This window comes from Muntiacus reevesi, chromosome 2 (genome assembly GCF_963930625.1).
Source record: "Muntiacus reevesi chromosome 2, mMunRee1.1, whole genome shotgun sequence".
NCBI lineage: Eukaryota > Metazoa > Chordata > Mammalia > Artiodactyla > Cervidae > Muntiacus > Muntiacus reevesi.
Window position 1 is genome coordinate 74,731,228 of NC_089250.1, and position 18,863 is coordinate 74,750,090.

General features: G+C 52.4%; 1 protein-coding gene across 1 annotated transcript in view; it reads right to left on the minus strand.

The window, feature by feature from the left end:
- Positions 1-18,424, minus strand: part of PREX1 (phosphatidylinositol-3,4,5-trisphosphate dependent Rac exchange factor 1) — a 175,013-nt gene extending 156,589 nt beyond the window's left edge. Inside the window, exon 1 of the mRNA XM_065922136.1 lies at positions 18,058-18,424. Coding sequence (XP_065778208.1) covers positions 18,058-18,270 — 213 coding nt within the window. The 5' untranslated portion in view covers positions 18,271-18,424. The remainder of the gene's footprint in view (positions 1-18,057) is intronic.
- Positions 18,425-18,863: the final 439 nt, after the last annotated feature.

An 18,863-nucleotide genomic window follows, 5' to 3' on the forward strand; every position in this document is an offset into this window, starting at 1 on the left:
GCCCTGAGATATCTTCCTCCCAAGTCCCTCCCCATCCTTGCAAGCTGCCCCCTTAGCCTGCACCATCCTCCTCTCTGAGATGGATTTTACACCCAGGCATAACAAAGATGTCTTTGTCACTAGGAAAGAGGGAACGACTGTTGCCAGAACATTCTGGGTTCTGTTCATTCAAATTTCCATGTGTCAGGAGGAGGGTAGAGTTGGGGGTGGCGGGGAGGGATGCTTCCCGCTCGGGCTAACCTCAGGGGTAGATGCTGCCTTGGGCAGAGCTGGAGCAGCCCCAAACTCCCTGTCGTTCACTCACTGGTTTATTCCACAAATATTTGCTTAGTGTTTGTCAGGCATTCTGGAAAGCCCTTTACATTTATCACTGCATGCAATTCATACCCACAGCCTGATAAGAGAAGTAACACCATTAACCCCATTTTACAGATGAGAAATCTGAAGCTCAAAGAGATTAAAACCAGGACCCAAGGTCACACAGCCAATGAACAACCCAGGAACACAAAGGGGCGGCAAATAACTAACTTCTAACCGCCCGCAGAACACCCCAGACCTGTCGTGTTGTTCCACCTGGGCTACGACCAGGCAGGCTCCTGCTCTGCCTCCAGGTTGCCCCCCTACGGTCCATTCTCCCCTGGTAACCAAATGGATCCTGGGACAACTATGCGAGATTCTGTCCCTCCTTTGTTCAAAAGCTCCAAGGGCTTCCCGCTCTCTCAAAGTCAAATGCAAAGTCCTTACAATAGCCCACATTCTGCCCATCAGCCTCTCCACTTGCACTGTTACCTCCCTGACTTCACCTCCAATTCATTTCTCACCTGGCTCACGACCTCCTCTCTGTTCCTGAATCACACTCCTGCCTCAGGGCTTTTGCACTTGCTATTTCCTGTGCCTAGAATGTTCTTCCCCAGATACAGAGGTTAAGCCATTTTCCTAAAGAGACAGAAAAGTGTGAAAGTGCTAGTCACTCAGTCGTGTCCGACTCTTTGTGACCCCATGGACTGTAGCCCGCCAGCCTCCTCTGTCCATGGGATTCTCCAGGCAAGAATACTGGAGTGGGTTGCCATGCCCTCCTCCAGAGCATCTTCCCAACTCAGGGATCGAACCCGGGACTCCTGCATTGCAGGCGGATTCTTTACCACTGAGCCACCTGGGATTCAAATCCCGGTTGTGTGGCCTCAGAGAAAACAAAACACACACGCGGGAGCCTCCAACGAGAGAGAAGGATGCTGTGTGACCCTGAAGCCTTTCTGGGCGCTGAACCTCTCTGGGCCTCTGTTTCCTCATGGATAAAATAGGTAACACAGGATCGGCTTCTCCATGAGATTCCTGGAAGGCTATGTTGCTTGAGACTTGTCCACTGAGGACATCACACACATGTGGATGCTGGTGCTATTATTAGACCCATGGCAAGAGCCAGAACCGTCAGGGAAGGTCTTTTGAGGAAGCAGGATATGAGCAAGGCTTTGAAGGTAGGATGTGGAAACGCCGCTGGGCAGTGTGGGCAGCCCCAGGGACAACAGGGCTTCCCTGGGACCTAAGACTCGGGGGAAGGCAGAGGCTTCCAATCCGGGGTGATGGTGCCAGCACAGAGGGGAAGAGAGGCTCTCAGCTGGCACCCCTCCCCTTCCCCCGGTCCCAGGGCCCTGCAGTCTGCCTTCCGGGACCCACGGCTCCTCCACGGGCACAGGGTGCAGGTGGGCCCCTCACAAGAGCAGCCGGACCCTCCCCTAACACAAACCAAGCAAGTCCGGTCCGTGCTGAACGCAGTTTAAGCTGGGTTTTCTGTCACTTGCAACCTAAGCAGCCTGAGAACCAGCACTTGCTGCTCTTTTATGGTTGCTGTTTCAAAACCTTCTAGATTTGGGAGAAACAAAGCCAGGGAGAGAAACTCCTCGGGGCTGCACGAGAGGAGGAGGACGCCAAGCCTGACCGGGAAGGTATCGGGGTCCTCCAGTCCAAGCGGAGGCCCCCGATGGCAACTGAGGGGCCCCCGAACACCCAGAGAGGAGCCCACTTCGTCCTCTCTGGGATCTGCAGCCCGGAATCTCCCAAAGGAGCCCAAATACAGAACAAGATTCGGGAAGTAGGACAAATGAATGTGGGAACCTCCAGTTCAGCAGCTGAGGTTGCAAAAAGAAAGGAGAGTGACTGCCCACAGGCCACAGGAAGTGGAAGCTGGGGTAAGAGAACCACCCTCTCTAAGAGAGAACCACCTTCTCCCGCTCTGCTCACCTCAGAGAATACAGGGACCACCCACAAACTACAAATGCATCTCAAACTCAGCTGCCTGCGTGGAAGGGGCCGGGGCTGGGGCTGGATGGGTGTCCTCCGTGATGACAATGACAGTCACAACCTTTGGACCAAAAAAGCACTTTTTTTGCTTACTAAAGGTGCTAGTAATCCTTCCAAAGGGAATCCATCCTCCTTCCAAAGCGAGAGCTGGCCGCCTTTATTTCTTAAAACATGTAACTCTCACACCTCCCTGGCGGCTCAGGGGTTAAGAATCCGCCTGCCAATGCAGGAGACATGGGTTCGATCCCTGGTCTGGGAAGATCCCACGTGCTATGAGGCAATGAAGCCCATACACTCTAGAGCCCAGCTTCACAACAAGAGAAGCCACCACATGAGAAGCCTGCACACTGCACCTAGAGAGCAGCCCCAGTCACCACAGCCAGAGAAAACCCAACACAACCAAAAATAAAGAAGCCAATAAAATTTCCAAACGGCAAACAGAAAAGAACATGAAACTCTCTTGGTCTGGCTTTCAGTTTTCTATCTGATAGAAACAAGAGTTAGAAGAACTAGTCCAATGTCCTCGAGTTTTTTTTTTTTTTTCCTTAAGTCCAACAGAGCAAGCACAACGGTAAATGGCAACCAACGCTGGGTTTCAATGTCGGGGATGTTAGGGAAGGGTAGGGACTGTGGCAAAGTGAAGACTGCAAGTCCTGTCTAAAGAAGGCAGCTGCTGCTCAGCTCCAGGCAAGAGCTTGCCTGCAGGCCCGCAAGCTTAATGCAGACAGGTCTTCTGATTATTTCAGAACTCAGAAACAAAGATTTTTATATGAAATTTTTTAATTTTTCAAGAAATGCTGGCAACCAATAAAGAAAATTTTTAAACACTGCACAGGCCTGCGCTGGCCTGAGGACCCACAGTTTGGAACTTGTGGTGCCATGGACCCATGAGCAATAAATGACAGAAAGACAAACAGACAGACACGCATCATTTATGGCCACTAAGGTCAAAGGACCTGAAAATGAAGTTTCCCAAAGATACAGGAAACCTCTGGCCACAGAGGATTCCTCCAGCTCATCTGGACACAACTTAAACCCTCCCTCTCTGTCCTCCAAGCATCTGAGCTGTTGGACAAAAGCAGAACAATCCTGGGGTTCTGCTTTCAATTTCAAGTTCCATCTCAGCCACAAACTCAGTTGGTAAGCCTGGATCAACTAACTCACTGAACGATTTTGTGCCTCAGTTTCCCCATCTGGAAAAATGACACAATTGGCTGAGATGATGTCATGGTCTCTCCTAGCTCTGACAACTCAATTCTAGGATTCTAGGTGTGGGTGATTTCCTTGCGTTGGTAAAGACCACAAAGCCCTAAATCAAAGGTTCTTCAGCTCCCAGTTACTGAACTGGCAGCTTGAACAAAGACGCATATGGTCTGTAATTGTGAAAAGCTGAAATCTGTGTAAATACCCAATATAAAAGGGATGGTTAAGTGATAATAATAATTTTATTAGTATATTCATACACTGTTATTATAGTATATTATTACATTATGTTATTATAATAATTATTATAACTATAGCTAATATATACCAAGCATTTACCATGTGCCAGGCACTGCTTTGAGAGCATGACAGGTCTTAGTCCATCCAACTCCCCACCAGTCTAAGGGCTGAGCACTAATTCCAGGATGAAGCGCGCCCAGGTAAAGCAGTTTGCCCACTATTACTCAGCTGGAAAGTAACCAGGATTCTGACGCAGGAAAGGGAAGGCCCCGAGAGTGGGTCTCGAGAAGGGTCCGAGAGTGGGCTCTTGTCTAACACTCAGAAACGAACTGTCCAAGGAGACACACGTGCTGATAAAGCAAGAGACTTTATCGGAGGGGGTGCCCAGGCGGAGAGCAGCGGGGCAAGGGAACCCAGGAGGACCGCTCTGCCACTCGGCTCACGGTCTCGGGCTTAGGGGAACGGGCCTCTCTTCCGGCTTGTCCCTGGCCAGTCATCTTGCTCGGCCCATGGTCTGACTCAGGGTCCTTCCTGGGGGCACGTGCGTCGCTCCGCCGAGATGGAGGCAACGCAAAGGATTCTGGGAGGCTGGCCGCCTCCCTCCTCCCGCCTCCCTCCTCCCTCCTCCCGCCTCCCTCCTCCCTCCTCCCGGCTCCCTCCTCCCTCCTCCGACCCACCCCAGCGTCCCAGCCAGTCTTCAGCAGCAGCGCCGGGTCCTCATCGGGACCTCCTGCGGTGAGACGACTCGGGCAGGTGGGCCTGGCCAAGGTGGGCGGTTTGGGTCAACAGCTCCCTAACAACGCAGCCTGGACAGTGCGGACCCAGAGCCCCACGTTTCACCACGAAGCCTGCAAAAGCTTAGCGATGAAGTGTGCTCAGTCGCGACGCAGGCGCTGCACAGAAGAGGCAAGAGAAGACATAACATCGTGTGTGTGGTGTGATCACACCTCGGCTGAAACAACACACGAAGAACAAGCAGGAAATGTACCGAAAGGTGAGGCAGCTGTCTGGAAGGGTGAGATCTTTTTGCTTGTCTTTATTTTCCAAACGTTCTACAATGAGCAAAGTGACAGCAAAAATGGCCCGTGCATAGAGGGCGTCCCAGGGAGCCAGCCCCCGTGCCCAGCACCTGCTATTGTATCTTACTCCAAATCCTCTCCTCTCCGCTGCCAGCCCAAGGACCCAGATGTCTGCCTACCCTGTGACTGCTGAATCCCCAGTGTCAACACACCCAGGCACACAGCAGACACGCAACAAAATGTGTGCAAGGGAGAAAAAGAGATCTCCCCATTTCACAGCCAAAGAAACTGAGGCCCAAGAGCCATCTGCCCAAGGTCACAGAGCTGGTAAGTGGTGGCCTGGGGACAAAAGTGGAAGAACTACATCTCAGCGGAGAGTTTCTAACACCCACACAAGGGGTAAAAGTCACCCCCAGTCAAAATCGCCAGTGAAGTCAACTAAACACGATGCATGATTCAGGACTGGATTCTAGAGATGAGGAAAGAGCAGAGGGGAGGTATAAAGAACACTTTTGGAAGAACAGGTGAAATTTGACTACAGATTGTGGATTGTATAATGTACTATCAATGTTACATTTCCTGATTTTGTTCAGTGTACTGTGGTTATAGCAGAGAATGTCTGTTCTTAGGAGATTATTTAGGGGCATCATGTCTGCAATTATTCTCAAATGGATCAAAGTAATAAAAAGTCTGTGTGTCTCTGTGTGTACATGCATGTGTGTGCAGGAGGTAGGAGAGGTGGGGAGGGGAAAGAAGAGGGGAGAATTATAAAACAAACTGGTGAACCTAGGTTAAAGATCTATGGGGTGCTCTCTATTCTTGAAATGTCAACATAAAAAGTTACCCAAAAATCAACTTTGAAAAAGTGAATTAAAATGGCCACAAATACAGCACACTGGAGTTTTACGTCTAGACCTCTGAACATGTGCAGAAATGTGTAACATATACAGCCAAGTACATAGACAAAACATCATTTTACCATACTTGGTTTCATATGAGAAAGTTTGTAATAAAATGGCATAACAGAATGTGTTTTTGACACAAACACGCCCACTATATTTATCACCTTTTTGATCAAGGGGAAATAAGTCTTAAAAAACCACCCAGTTGGACTTCCTGGTGGTGCAATGGATAAGAGTCTGCCTGACAATGCAGGGGACATGGGTTCGATCCCTCCTCCAGGAAGATTCCACGTGCTGCGGGCCACCTAAGCCCTCCAACCGCAACTCCTGAGCCTGTGCGCCACAAGCCCCTGGGTCTGGAGCCCATACTCCACAACGAGAGGAGCCGCTGAAAGGAGAAGCCTGCACGCTACAGGGAAGAGAAGCCCTCTGCTCAGTGCCACTAGAGAAAGCCCGCATGCAGCAACGAAGACCCAGCACAGACAAAAAAAAAAATTTTTATTTTTTTTAATAAACTTTTTTAATAAAATTAAAAAAAAAAAAAAACACCCAATCAACAGCCTGGCTTGCCATCAGCTTGTGGCTGGGACCACACAGAGCTCCCTCAGCCCTCCCAGTGTGGTAAGGGCAAGAGGCCAAGGACGCCAGTCCGCAGGCACTCCCCATGCTGAGGTCCGAGCTCCCCAAAGTCAAGGAGCCAGAAAGCCTGGTGGCAGGACCCGGGAGAGCCTCCAGCACACAGTGCACCCCGTCCAATGCCTTTAGCTCGCACACTCACGCCCCAGACCCACATTAACAGAGCGCCCATTATGTGCTGGATGCTGCAGTGAACACAGCAGACCAGGGCCCTGACCTCGTGTGACTTACATCCCAGTGGGGGAGACAGACGCGAATCAGGTAAACAGACGAGCATTTCAGGGAGTGACAGCTACCAGAAAGAAAACGGGTGTGGTGATCCAGAGCCCAGGACTCAAGGCCCCCTGAGGAAGTGACACTGGGGTTACACAGCTAGACGGGAGGGAAGGGCCCCGTGCATGGCGCAGTTAGAGGTGCTACAGGCAAGAGGAACAGCAAAACGAAAAGGTTGAGAAGGTGGAACCAGCCTAGCAAGTTCAAGAACAGAAAGCCGGCGGACAGGCCCAGGACATAATGAATGCCAGAGGAGGCTGGCGTGGTGAGCAGAGTCCAGACCTCAGAGGCCGTGTAAGCCACAGCAAGGGGTCTGGATTCAATCAACCTGCATTTCCTGCTCCCCTCTCCTCCGGCACAGTGGGGACAGGAGAGGAAGGAGATCCAACCAGACGGCAGGATGTTAGACCTAAACCCAACCCTGTCAATAACTGCATTGATGTATGTGAGCCAAACAGTCTAATGAAAAGGCAGAGACTCAGAAGGGATTTTTTACAACGCACATGACAAGGATCTGAGGAGGTGAGAGTCATCAGGGCAAACAGCCAGAAAGAGCATAGGGGACCTCAGTCCCACGGCCGCAGGGAACTAAATTCAACCAAGAAGCTAAACAGGGGTCCCCAAGATTCAGACGAGACGGTAGTGCAGCCAACGGCATGACAGCGGCCGTGTGAGACCCGGAGAAGAAGACCCAGTCACACAGTGCCCAGAATTCCGACCACAGAAACTGCACGGCGGTCATCAACAGGGCTGCTTCAGAACACTAAATGCGGGGTAGGCTGTTAAACAGCGCTAGACAACGGATACACCCTCTCGTGACCTTGGCCAAGTGGGCTCACAGTTCAGGGCCTTGGTTTCTTCATGTAGACAACTGTGAGGATGCAAAGGAAGCAGAATGTACAACAGCCTCGCCCAGGAAGTGGAAAACGGTTTATTCTGTGTCCACTCAAGTCTGTGGAGAGATTTCAGAGTGGGAGAACAGGAGGGGCCTTCATGCATTTTTGAGAAGATGACCTTTTTTTTCCTTCTATCTTTGGGTGGGTTCCTTGGGGAAGGAGATGAATAATCTCTTCTAGCTCCAAATGCCAGTCATCCCAGAGATGTCCTTGCTCCCAACTGCCTTCAGAGTACAGAGACCAGGAGTCTGGGGCAAGGGGCCACCTGGCCAAAATGAATTCAGTTGCTTATTTCAAGCCCCAAGAATGATCTGAGGCACGTTTTTCAAGACAAGACCCCATAACTGTTCTTGGAAAAAAAAAAAAAAGAAGGGAAATACTGAGATTCTAAAACATAATAATAATTTTAATAAAAGAACAACTACCATTGACTGGAGCCTGGCCATATGCCAACACTGAACAAAGTGTCCCAACCCATTTTACAGATGAGGAAACTGAGGCCCAGAGAGGGGAAACTTCTTGGGAAAATTCCTTGCCAAGGATCGCAGAGCCACTGAGGGGCAGAAACACAATTCAGACCCAGACAGTCTGGGCAAGACCCCGGGGACCAAAAGTCCATGCAAAAATACTGAATATTTATATAAATCAAGACCATCCCATTATTTTAAAAATATGGGGATTCCCTGGTACTCCAGTGATTAGGACTACGCACTTTCACTGCCAAGGATATGGGTTCAATCCCTAGTGGGGGAACTAAGATCCCACAAGCTGTGTAATGCAGTCAAAAAATAAATAAATGTGTGTGTGTGTGTGTGTGCGCGCGCGCGCGCACGCACACGCGCTCATGTGTATATACAGAAGAGGTTTTTTTTTCTTCACTTGACAAATATTTAATGAGCACCTACTATGTGCCAGGCACTGTTTAGGGTGCTGGAGACAGAGAGTAAATAAAGGACCACCCAGAGAAAAGGAGACAGGAAGCAGTAAGTCGGGGCAGAGTACAATTTCAAACAGGAAGTGGTGGGGTAGTCAGAGAAGACCTTCCGGAGACCACGAGGTTTAAGCTGAGGCCTGAAGGAGTGAGCCACGGGGATACCGGAGGAAGAGCACTCCAGACAGAACAAATGAGAAGAACCTGATGCAGGAACACGCCTGGGGTCTCTGAGAAATGGCCCGTGTGGCTGGAGGGGAGCGAGGGAAGGCAACAGGACACTGGAATTAGACGGCAGCGATGACCGCACAACTCTGTGAATATACCCCAAGCCACTGAACTGTACTCTCGAGGGGGTAGAACGTATGGCGCATGAATCATATCTCAATGCTAAAAAAACGTATGAAGAAGAAAGATGACTCGGAGACGGAGGGGAGAAGAGAGAGGGCAAGTGGTGCAGGACCTCCTAGGCCCCTCTGAGGACCTGGCTTTGACTGAGGGCGCTGGCAGCCACAGCCGGGCTTTGAATGGGGCGGTGGCATGACCTAACAAGTCTAACTAGGCTCCTCGGGCTGCACATGGACAGCAGACCACGGGAGGCAAGGATGAGGGCCACGGAGGCAGTGGCCAGCTCCCCAGGGTGGGTCCTCGGGCGAGTTCCCCTGAGTGCCTCCATTTTTCTCATCTGTGAAGTGGGTATGAAAAAGACACGCGAACACAGATGTACAGAGCAGACTTCTGGACTCTGTGGGAGAAGGCGAGGGTGGGATGTTTCGAGAGAACAGCATCGAAACATGTATATTATCTAGGGTGAAACAGATCAACAGCCCAGGTTGGATGCATGAGACAAGTGCTCGGGCCTGGGGCACTGGGAAGACCCAGAGGGATGGGGTAGAGAGGGAAGTGGGAGGGGGGATCAGGATGGGGAATACATGTAAATCCATGGCTGATTCATGTCAATGTATGACAAAAACCACTGCAATACTGTGGAGTAATTAGCCTCCAACTAATAAAAATAAATGAAATAATTAATTAATTAAAAAAGAAAAAGACACGCGAGCTGACACCAGGTTAAGTGCTGCCGTGAGGGCTGTGGGTGAAGGGTGGAGTCAGAGGTGCCACCGAACAGTTTTTAATCATGCAAATCAGTTTCCTGAACAGAAAACATGGGGTGGCCCCTTCCTCACGGGAAGCAGGGACCCGTCGGACCTCAACAGCCCTCCCGGTGCAGCCTGACCACACCCAGGCCACGAAGAGGGGCACAAACTCCCCTCCACGTGTGGTCGGCTCACAGCACCCACCCAGACAGGGGACAGAAATGGCCCAGGTCACTAGACAGCCGGGGCACAGACAGGGGGGATCTGCCTGTGGGAGGGGAAGATGTGGTCCTGCCTCCTGGCTGGGTGCCCAGGCAGGAAGCAGGAGGTGTTTGCTGGACCTTGGGAAGGGCGCCGTGCAGTCCTGACTTTCAGATCCCCAGTCAGACCGTGCCACACCCCAGGGCCTCCTCATCCCACTAAGACTCAAGCCCAAACGGCTCACCATGCACGTGAGGTTCACGCCACCAGAACCCCTGCTGTCCACGCCAACCTCAGCTCCTCTTCAGCAAGCTGAATCGGGCCCTGCCTCAGGGCCTTTGCACACACTGTGCCCACCACCCAGAACACGCTTCTCTCAGCTCCTTCCTCGGCGGGCTCCTTCTCAGCCATCTCTTCAGACAGGCCTCCCTTGACCACCTCATCTCAACAGATGCCACCACCTCCGTCACCAGTGTATCTCCACGTTCTACCCACTCCAATCTGTGCGGACTTGAACAATTTCCTCAGCCTCTCTGGGCCTTGGTTTCCCCAGGAGCAAAATAGATATAATGACAGTCTCTACTCCAAAGGGTCGCTGCAGGACTCAAAGAGCTAATTCATATAGTACCTGGCACCCAGCAGGGCCTCAGTGGGTTATCTTATCATTATTACACCTCTTGTCACTTTCTCAAGCGATCTCTTTTTGTACTGTGTGAAGATTCCACGAGGGCAAGAACCTTGTCCATCTTGTACTGGCCATATGCCAACCTCCAGCCCATATGTCTGACACTTAGTAGGTGCTTAACGTCTGTTTGTTTAAGAAGTGAATTTGTGAGTGAATCTGTGAATGAAAGCATTGACTGCCTATACCCCACGGTGAGCCTGGCCTAACTCCTCCGGGGAGCAGCTTCTTGCAGAAGCTACCTGCCCTCCGCGCAACGCGCCACCTGCTGCTACCAACCTTCAGTGGCCCCAGGCCAGCCAGCCTGAAATAGCCTCACCTCTCCTGGCCCAGAACCAAGGGATCAGTTGCCAGCTCCACCCTGGGGAGGGAACCAGGCGGGTAAACACAGATTGTGTGTCTGACCACACGACAGAAGAGGGGCGGACAGGCAGATTCCCTTCTGGCCCTCAAAGAGTCGAGAAAATAAAAATAAACCTAAAAAGCCAGACTCGTCTGGGAGTCTGGAGGGCTTCCCTCCTTCCTCGGGGCTTCCTTCTGCGGCATGTACTTCGGGGAGACTGATCTTGCCCCAGGACCCAGCTGCTCCAGGTGTGTGAGGGACTACACTCCATCCTCGCAGCCACCCCCGGAGGGCTACAACCATCTCACAGATGAGGAAACCAGGGCTCGCAGAAGCAAAACGACTCGTCCAAAGTCACACGGGGGCAGAGCTGCGTTTCAAGCACAGGCTGTTGTCTCCAGAGTCTGTGCCCTTAACCGTGAACCCAAGACACACTGCAGAGTGAAAAATACAAACCGCACCATGCCATTTATGTAAACACACACACATATCAATGCTACACATGCAGTTGCCTTCAAATGGTCCAAAAGCAGAGCTGGTGATCAAAGGAGGTTTCAGCCAGTGATTCCCAGCCAGGGGCTATTTTGCCCCCAGGGGACATGTGACAATGTCTGGAGACACTTCTGATTGCCCCAGCTGGGGGAAGGGTACGCTACTGGAATCTAGTAGGTGGCAGCCAAGGATGCTTCTGAAATCCTGCAACCCACAGGACACCCCCACAAAGAAAGAATAACCCTGCCCAATGAATGTGTCAACAGTGACAAAGGTTGAAAGATGAAGGGATTCACCCCAAATCAGTTGCGAGGGCTGGAAATGTCCCTTGTAGAACCTGTTTAAGGGGGACAGTGGATCCAGGCTAAAACACAAGTCCCCAGAGAAGGCCCCCAAGCCTTCTCTCCCCAGAACTCTCAGGATGGAACCCCGACCAGCCTCAGGCACCATCCTTGACCAGGGCTCACCTCCCTCTGGGGGATGCAACTTCTGCAGGGGCCTTACCTGCAAAACAAGGAGATTTAGACCCTCCCTCCGCCTCTGGCTTGCTCACAAGTTCTATATCTCCTAAATTCTGGGGCAAGAACCAGCTCTGACCTCAGCCGGTGCCTTTGAAACAAAGCCAATGGCACAGCAAACTCTGGTTACCCACTTCCCACTAGGGTTCCAGCCAGAAAACCTACGTCTATTGGAGAAGAGAAAACACAAAAATCTGGGAGGTAAAGTTCTGCAGCGAAGCATGGCCTACTTGAAAGACTCAACTTTTACAAAAGCTTTAAGAGAGGGCCGGCTGTAAAGCAGAGAGGATGTGGGTTTCTTAATCTGAGGGTGTGGCCCCGAGTCCAACAGCTCTTCTGCTCACTGGCCTGATAAAAGGGATACTCTCGAAGAAAGTGGTGCCCTTGAAGCCTCCAAAAGCCAGGGACACCAACCCCGTCCATCTCTTCTTAAAGTGACAGAGCAACAGGTACAAGAGCAAACATCGGAATAATAGTGAGTGGGCGTCTGGGATGTTTATCTGAAGAACACACTCATTCAAATGCGTGAGTTCAAGCATTCCTGTTGACTCATCTCTCTCATAAGGACAACGACCACGTTTGCCCCGTTGGCGGCTGGCTGCATCCTCGTGGCCTGGAACACGGACTGGAATACACAGCAGATGCTGCCTCTACCTCTAAAAAAAGCAGTCTAATCTCTTTACGGCTTTACCTGTACGTAGCTGTGTCTGCCATACACAAAAGAGGGGCCCCACCTAACTCCTGCGGATGCTAAGGTTTTTATCATCACAAAATTTTCACCGCCTTTTCCTGATGACGTTCAGCCCAATACAGAGTGGCCTGGTCCTGGGTTCCTCGCGTCCTAAAGCTCAGATCATTCGGATCGCTGGGCTTAATTCTTGCCCACGTGGGCCTCCCAGAAGTCAGGCAGGAATGTGGGTTGAGAACACAGCACCCTGATGGGGCAGTTCAGGGTTTAAGAACGTGGGCTGCGCAGCCAGACTACCTGGGTTTGAATCCCAGTTCCGTCAAACTGTGTGACCCTGGGAAACTGACTTGACCTCTCTGTGCCTCTGTTTCATTTGCAGAACAGGAAGCACAGTTAACGCCTGGAAATTTGGAGCTGATACATAGAGAATGCTTTACCTGGGGCTTACAAGCATCTAGCACTATGTAAGTCTTAGCAAAATTATTATTACTATTGCTGTGCGTTCAACTAATAATCAGGCTGAAAATACAATCATTCCTTCTGTTGGCGAGTTGTAAAAAATATATTCTCATACATATGCTTAATTTTACATGGAAAGGGCATTTTAAAAAGCATTTCTTAGAACCTTTTTTCCTTTTCTTATCCTTCTGCTTGCCTTTCTTCACAAGATACACATCTCTCCATCCTTTGCTCCCAATTCCTGTCATGTCATACATACAACGTATATCATATTACGGTTATTGCTTATATTCCCAAGGCGGAACTTCTGAGCATCCTACTTTGCACAACACAGCCTTGTGAAACCACTCCCCCACGTCACCGGGCAGGTCATTCTGTGACTGCAGAATTTAAAACGCACCCCCACCCCCCAGCATCGCTCCCTAGTGTCAGACTAAGAGGACAAAAATCTAAAAAAAAAAAAAAAAAAAGTGACAACACAAAACCACAGTTTCTTGTTTTGGCAAGCAGAGCTCCAATGAGAAGAAAAGCTTTCGTCTCCTACCCTCAAAAAGCAGAACCACAGAAAGCATTCTGGGAGCTCTCTACCTATTGTCCCTCGGGGACCCCGGCCCAGCCAGCTCAGGCAGACCTGTGGGTGTCTGAGAGTGACTGGTCTTTGTCCTGTCCTGGTGCTCAAACCCTGGCTTTACTCCACACTGACTGTAGGTGGCCCTGGGCGGGTCACCAGCCTGCTCTGTGCCTCAGTTTCCCCATCTGTACAAGGGACACAGTACAGCTGCTGCTGCATCATGGAGGAATAAGGAGCCCTTTCTCTCATCAGAGGGCCAAGGGGAGCCCTTCAGGGGTCTGCTGACCACCCCAACACAGCAGTCTCTCCGCCCATCCACCCAGGCTGGATGATGCATCCTTCAGGGAACCCACTGGCAGCTGTCCCCAAAGGCAGCCTCCTTGACTTGTAGGTGGAGACCCCAAACCAATCTAAACATGAGGCAAGTGGGTTCAAGGATCACCCGGCCTCTCTTTAAAGAGGAAGACTCTGAGCCCCCAAAAGACCAACTCTTCTGCCCCCCAATGCTGCACATCCCCTCAAAAAGCTACCAGAGCATTCTGGGCACCTACTGTGTGCCTGGCACAGAGCTAACAGCGAAAACGTCAGGCTCACGGAAAATTCAACCTTTCCTCCATGATGCAGCAGCTGCTATACTGTGACTATTATGCAGATGGGGAAACTGAGACACAGAGCAGGCTGGTGACCCGCCCAGGGCCCCCTACAGGCAGTGTGGAGTAAAGCCAGGGTTTGAACACCAGCAGTCTGGCTCCAGAGCCCCACCCTCAACCCTCACGCCATGAAGAGACACGGAGTACAGAGGAGGAACCCAGCAGCCTGACATTTCCATTCTTCTAAGCTGTGCCCATCTGCAGAAGAGACAGGAGTCACAGCGGGGAAGTAACCAGAGGAAGCCCAGGCAAAGGGGAAGGGTCACACAGGCCTGGGTTCAAATCCCAGTTCTGCCACCTCCAAAAGTCACAAGTCAAGCCCTTTATAAGCCAGAGGCAGTCTGTGAAGTGGCTGCAGACATGAGTTCCAGGGCAGGCAGCTGTCTGCATGAACCAGACAGCTCACTTAAACTATCTTTGCCTCAGCTTCCTCCTCTGTCAGTGGGGATAAGACAGCACTTCCTTCACAGGGGTGCTGGAAAGATCAAATGAATGGATAGAAAGGTAAGCAATGAATCAGTGTCAGCTCCTACACAGCGATGGCAGGCAGCAACATCATTGTCATTATCATTATTAACAAGCGTATACACGGTGCACCTAACACAGCCAGGGCTTCTAAAGGATGAGATCCAAGGTTCTCAAAACCCGAGGCATCTTCTCCTGCCACCTCTAGGGGGTCCTCCAAGAGAGAGCCAGCATCAATAGGAGAGGGCTGTCCTTCCCTTCCCATGACTCTTCAATAAACACACAGAGAATATGACACCAAAGTCAGGCCCCACTGGAGATAAGGCTGAAAGTGCAATCCAGCTCCTGAAGGAGATAAGGAAAGATGCGGAGATTCTGGAGGAACCTGAGAGCCCCCAAACCCAGAACCAAACAAAACCACTAGTTCTGGAATGTAGATGATCAAAAGGAAATTCACCCCGAGTTCCTGTCCTCCTTTCAGTAATGACTCAGATCTCACTTCCTCCAGGCAGCCCTCCCTGACTACTCCTGCCTGATGGCTACTAGAATCCTACAATCCTAATCATCTGTAATCTTTAAGTATCATATAACAATTAATTATAATAACTCAGAATTGCCTTACAACCTGCTAGGCACTGTTCTAAGTGCTTTATATATATTAATATAATTCACTTATCCTCTTCAAAACCCTATAAGATGTACTATCATTCTCCATTTACAGATGAGGAAAGTGAGGGTCAGAAAGGTCAAGCCACTTGCCTAAGGTCACAGAGCCCAAGGACCTGACCTCCAGCAGTCTGGCTCCAGAGCTCAACCGCATACTTGGGTTTCTGGAAACACTCATATACTGCCACCCTTGGCTAGAACATGCCCTCACTAGCACAGGAACTTAAGACCTGGCTTTTCTGCATTTTCCATAATGCTCGGTCTACCACAGAAATTCATTTCCACTGGCAAGGGGACCTTAAAACAAGGGACTCAAGGAGGCCAGGGCAGCCCTTCAAGACCTGCCTCTGCCACATGGAATTAAAAGCAAGGAGGGATTACCCAACATTTCTTCCAAGCAGGAACAGTCCCTCAGCAAGTATCACATAAAGGCTGGGAGGAGGGAGTGGGAAGACAAGAGAGATTCACAACCTGCAGGCTGCCAGCCTGGCTGCCATGGAAATTCTTGGTAATTAGCAGTTCATGAAGCTCCAAGCCCTGGGTTTTCAAAACTAAAAGCCCTTGGGTTGTTTAGGGACCATTTCTGATAAAGCAAAACAAGAGAGGTCTCCTGCAGCTCACAACTGAGGTACGCCTGGTCAAGCTACACAATCAGTCTGTTGCTGGCACAAGCTTGGGGGCACCCAGAAGGACCAGGCAGAAAGAAAGCCTGGCTTCCCCTCCCCGCCTTTGACAAGTGGAGAAACTGAGGCCAGGACAGGTATAAGAGTGATCCAAGATGTCAAAGTCAGAACCACCTCATCTCGAAACCGACAGGCAATCCAAAAGAAAGAAAAAGGATGAATTCAGCAGATTCAAAGTGTCAAGGGGACGATATGGAAGTGTAGAAGTCTTTTATCTTTTTCCTGTCCTTTTTTAATAAGAAGAATGATGGATTCTAATCAATTTCCATTATTTCAGCTTCCTCAGACTCCACACGTGGACAATTTAAAACCACAGTGAACCCAAACACCATCTCCTATCTCTTCCGAAAGGCATCACACCATCCAGGGCAAGGATGTGGGAGTACGAGGTATCTTTTCTTCCCCATTAATGTAAAAACTGGCTTGTCTTTGCTCTTTCCCTTCCAGACTAAGAAGCAGGGAGTGGCTCAGAAGGAGAAGTGAGGAGTTCCCTGGAAGCTGACATTGCTCAGAGACACCAGGGCTGCCTACATCTTTAATTCAGAAACTGCCAGCTTCAAACTGAGCAGATCCTTTTTTTTTCTTTTTTCTTTTTTCTGTGAGAGAGGGAGGGATGGGAAAGAAATGCCAATCCTGCTTCATTCTCACAGGCTTTTCTAGAAGGGTCCTTTAGCCAAAAGGTTTTCAATGCCTCCGCACAACTCTCTACCACCACCCCCTCAACACACACACACACACACACACCTCCTTTCACAGAGAGAAGGGCTCCATCCTCCTGGAGTTAAAACTCAGACCTCACACAGCCTCGGCTGCACCCCTAAGCCACAGGGGATCCCAGAGGATGCCAGAGCCTCTCTCTTTCCCCGGGAGACTTGAAACTGCACGGCCTGGCTCTGGGGTTTCTGAAGGAACCACCAACTGCCCCCGCTGCCCACTGCCCCCAGCCCTTCCTGCACCAGGATTAAAAGACTTCCTAGAGCAGAGAAGGGAGTAAATGAGGTCCCAGCAGGAGGCTGGAGATTAAAGCCCTGCCAGTCTCCTAACTTCCAGCCAGGCTGCCTCAGACCCACCCCCTCCACCCTCTAGCCACTTTTCTCACTTCCTAGGACGGTAGGGAAGTGGCCCCTTCCTCCCTCTCACAGACGAAAAAAAAAAAGAAGAAGAAGAAGAAAGAGAAGAAACAAACAAACAAAAAAAGAAATGCAGTACAGAACAGGGGCTTGCAGCACTGGCGGAGGCTGCCCTGGTTAAAAATCCAGTATCCCCAGTTAAACAGCTGTTTGATTCTGGGCAAGTTACTCAGACCCTCTGGGGCTAAGTTTTCCCATCTGAAAAATGAGGGAGGTATTCGTCCCTACTTCGTGGGCCACTTGGGAAGGTCCAACCTTCTCACGACACACGTAGGCGCCAGGCACATAATAAGCGCTCAGTTATTTTACAGAATCTGATGCCAGTGGTTTGGCAACTTGGAGATGGGGGTGGAGGGGGGATGGGATGGAACCGGCGAGTCGTGAGTTTGAAACCCACTGTCCCAAGCCTCAGCAACTGCGTGTGCGTGGGAAAGAGGGGTCCTACCCAGGGGGCTTTGGCGGCCTCTGTTCCTACTCTGGGCTTTGGGTTTTATCCTAATCTGCCGGGCGCGCAGGGATGCTGGGCTCGAGGATTTCCAAGGTCCGTCCTAGATGAGTAGTCCGTGGTGCGCTAGGTGGCAAAGAAATCCCCGGCGGTGGGGGGGTGGGGAACGCAGGAGCCCGAGCTCTCGGCGCCTGGGTCCCAGAGACCCTGCCTCGCGGATGTAACTAATTTTAAAACTGTTTGAAAGAAGGGGAGGGGGGGTTGAAAAAGACAAAAGGGCTGAGTATGCGAGGGGAGGCGGGGGGGGGGTACGGAGTGCAGGAGACCCCGGGTTGGGGCTGGACCCGCGGGCCGGCAAGAGAGGCGACAGCCCAGTTCTGGAGCAGCCCGATCGCCCCCACGGCTCTGCGCGCCCCGCGGGATGCCTCTGAGGCGATCCTCGAGACCCCCCCGGGGACCGTGGCCACAGGTTGTGGGGACCCACGCCGGAGGCCCCCGCTGAGCTCCGCAGCGGGGCTGGCGGCCGGAGCGGAGACTGTCCCCGCGCTCCCCCCGGGGGCGACACCTACCGACTGCAAGAAGCGCAAGGTGCCCACGTAGTCCCTCTCGGTGCCCAAGATCTCGTTGAGGACGCAGAGGCGGAGGCGCAGCTGGCGCTCCGACTCCCGAGCGGCTGCACAGGGGCCAGAGTTGGGCGCAGCGGCGCCGTGCGCCAGGGGGTCCGGCGGGCCACTGTCCCCTGCCCCGTCGCCGCCAGGATCGCGGCCGCCGGACACCTCCATCCTAGCGCGGCCGCGCGGCACCAGCTCCTTCCCCCGGCGCGGAGATCGCGCAGAGCGGCGACTCAGGCGTCCAGGCGCCCCATCCCGGACGGGGCGAGCCGGCGGGCCGGGCTCAGCGGCGGGCCCGGCGCATGGCGCGGCGGGAGGGCGAGCGGGCGGGCCTGGGGGCGGGCGGCCGGGGCCGGGGGCGGAGGCAGCGCGCGGAGGCCGGACGAGGGGCGGGAGGGGGCCGGTCCTCGGGGCTCCGGGACGGCGGGCCCCGCCGCCCAGGGAGCGTCGGCCAAGTGCCACGCCGCGGCGCGGCCGCACAGGCGCTCCGCGCGCGCCTCGGGCCCCCTGGAGACGCGGCGCTGCTACGTCGGAAGCTCGGCTCGGCCCGAGCCGGACGATCGGGCTTCTCGGGCGAGAGTCTTCTTCCGCTCGGGGCCCCGAGGAGTCTTGAGGCGCCGAGGCAACGCGGCCGGCTCACCAGCTCTGCGCCCGGACGCGTGGCTCCCGGCTCCCCGCCCGCCGCGGGCTACGCCACTCCCACCCCGACACACGCGACCCCCGCCGCGCGCAGCACGCGCGCGCAGGGCCGGCCGCCGCTCGGG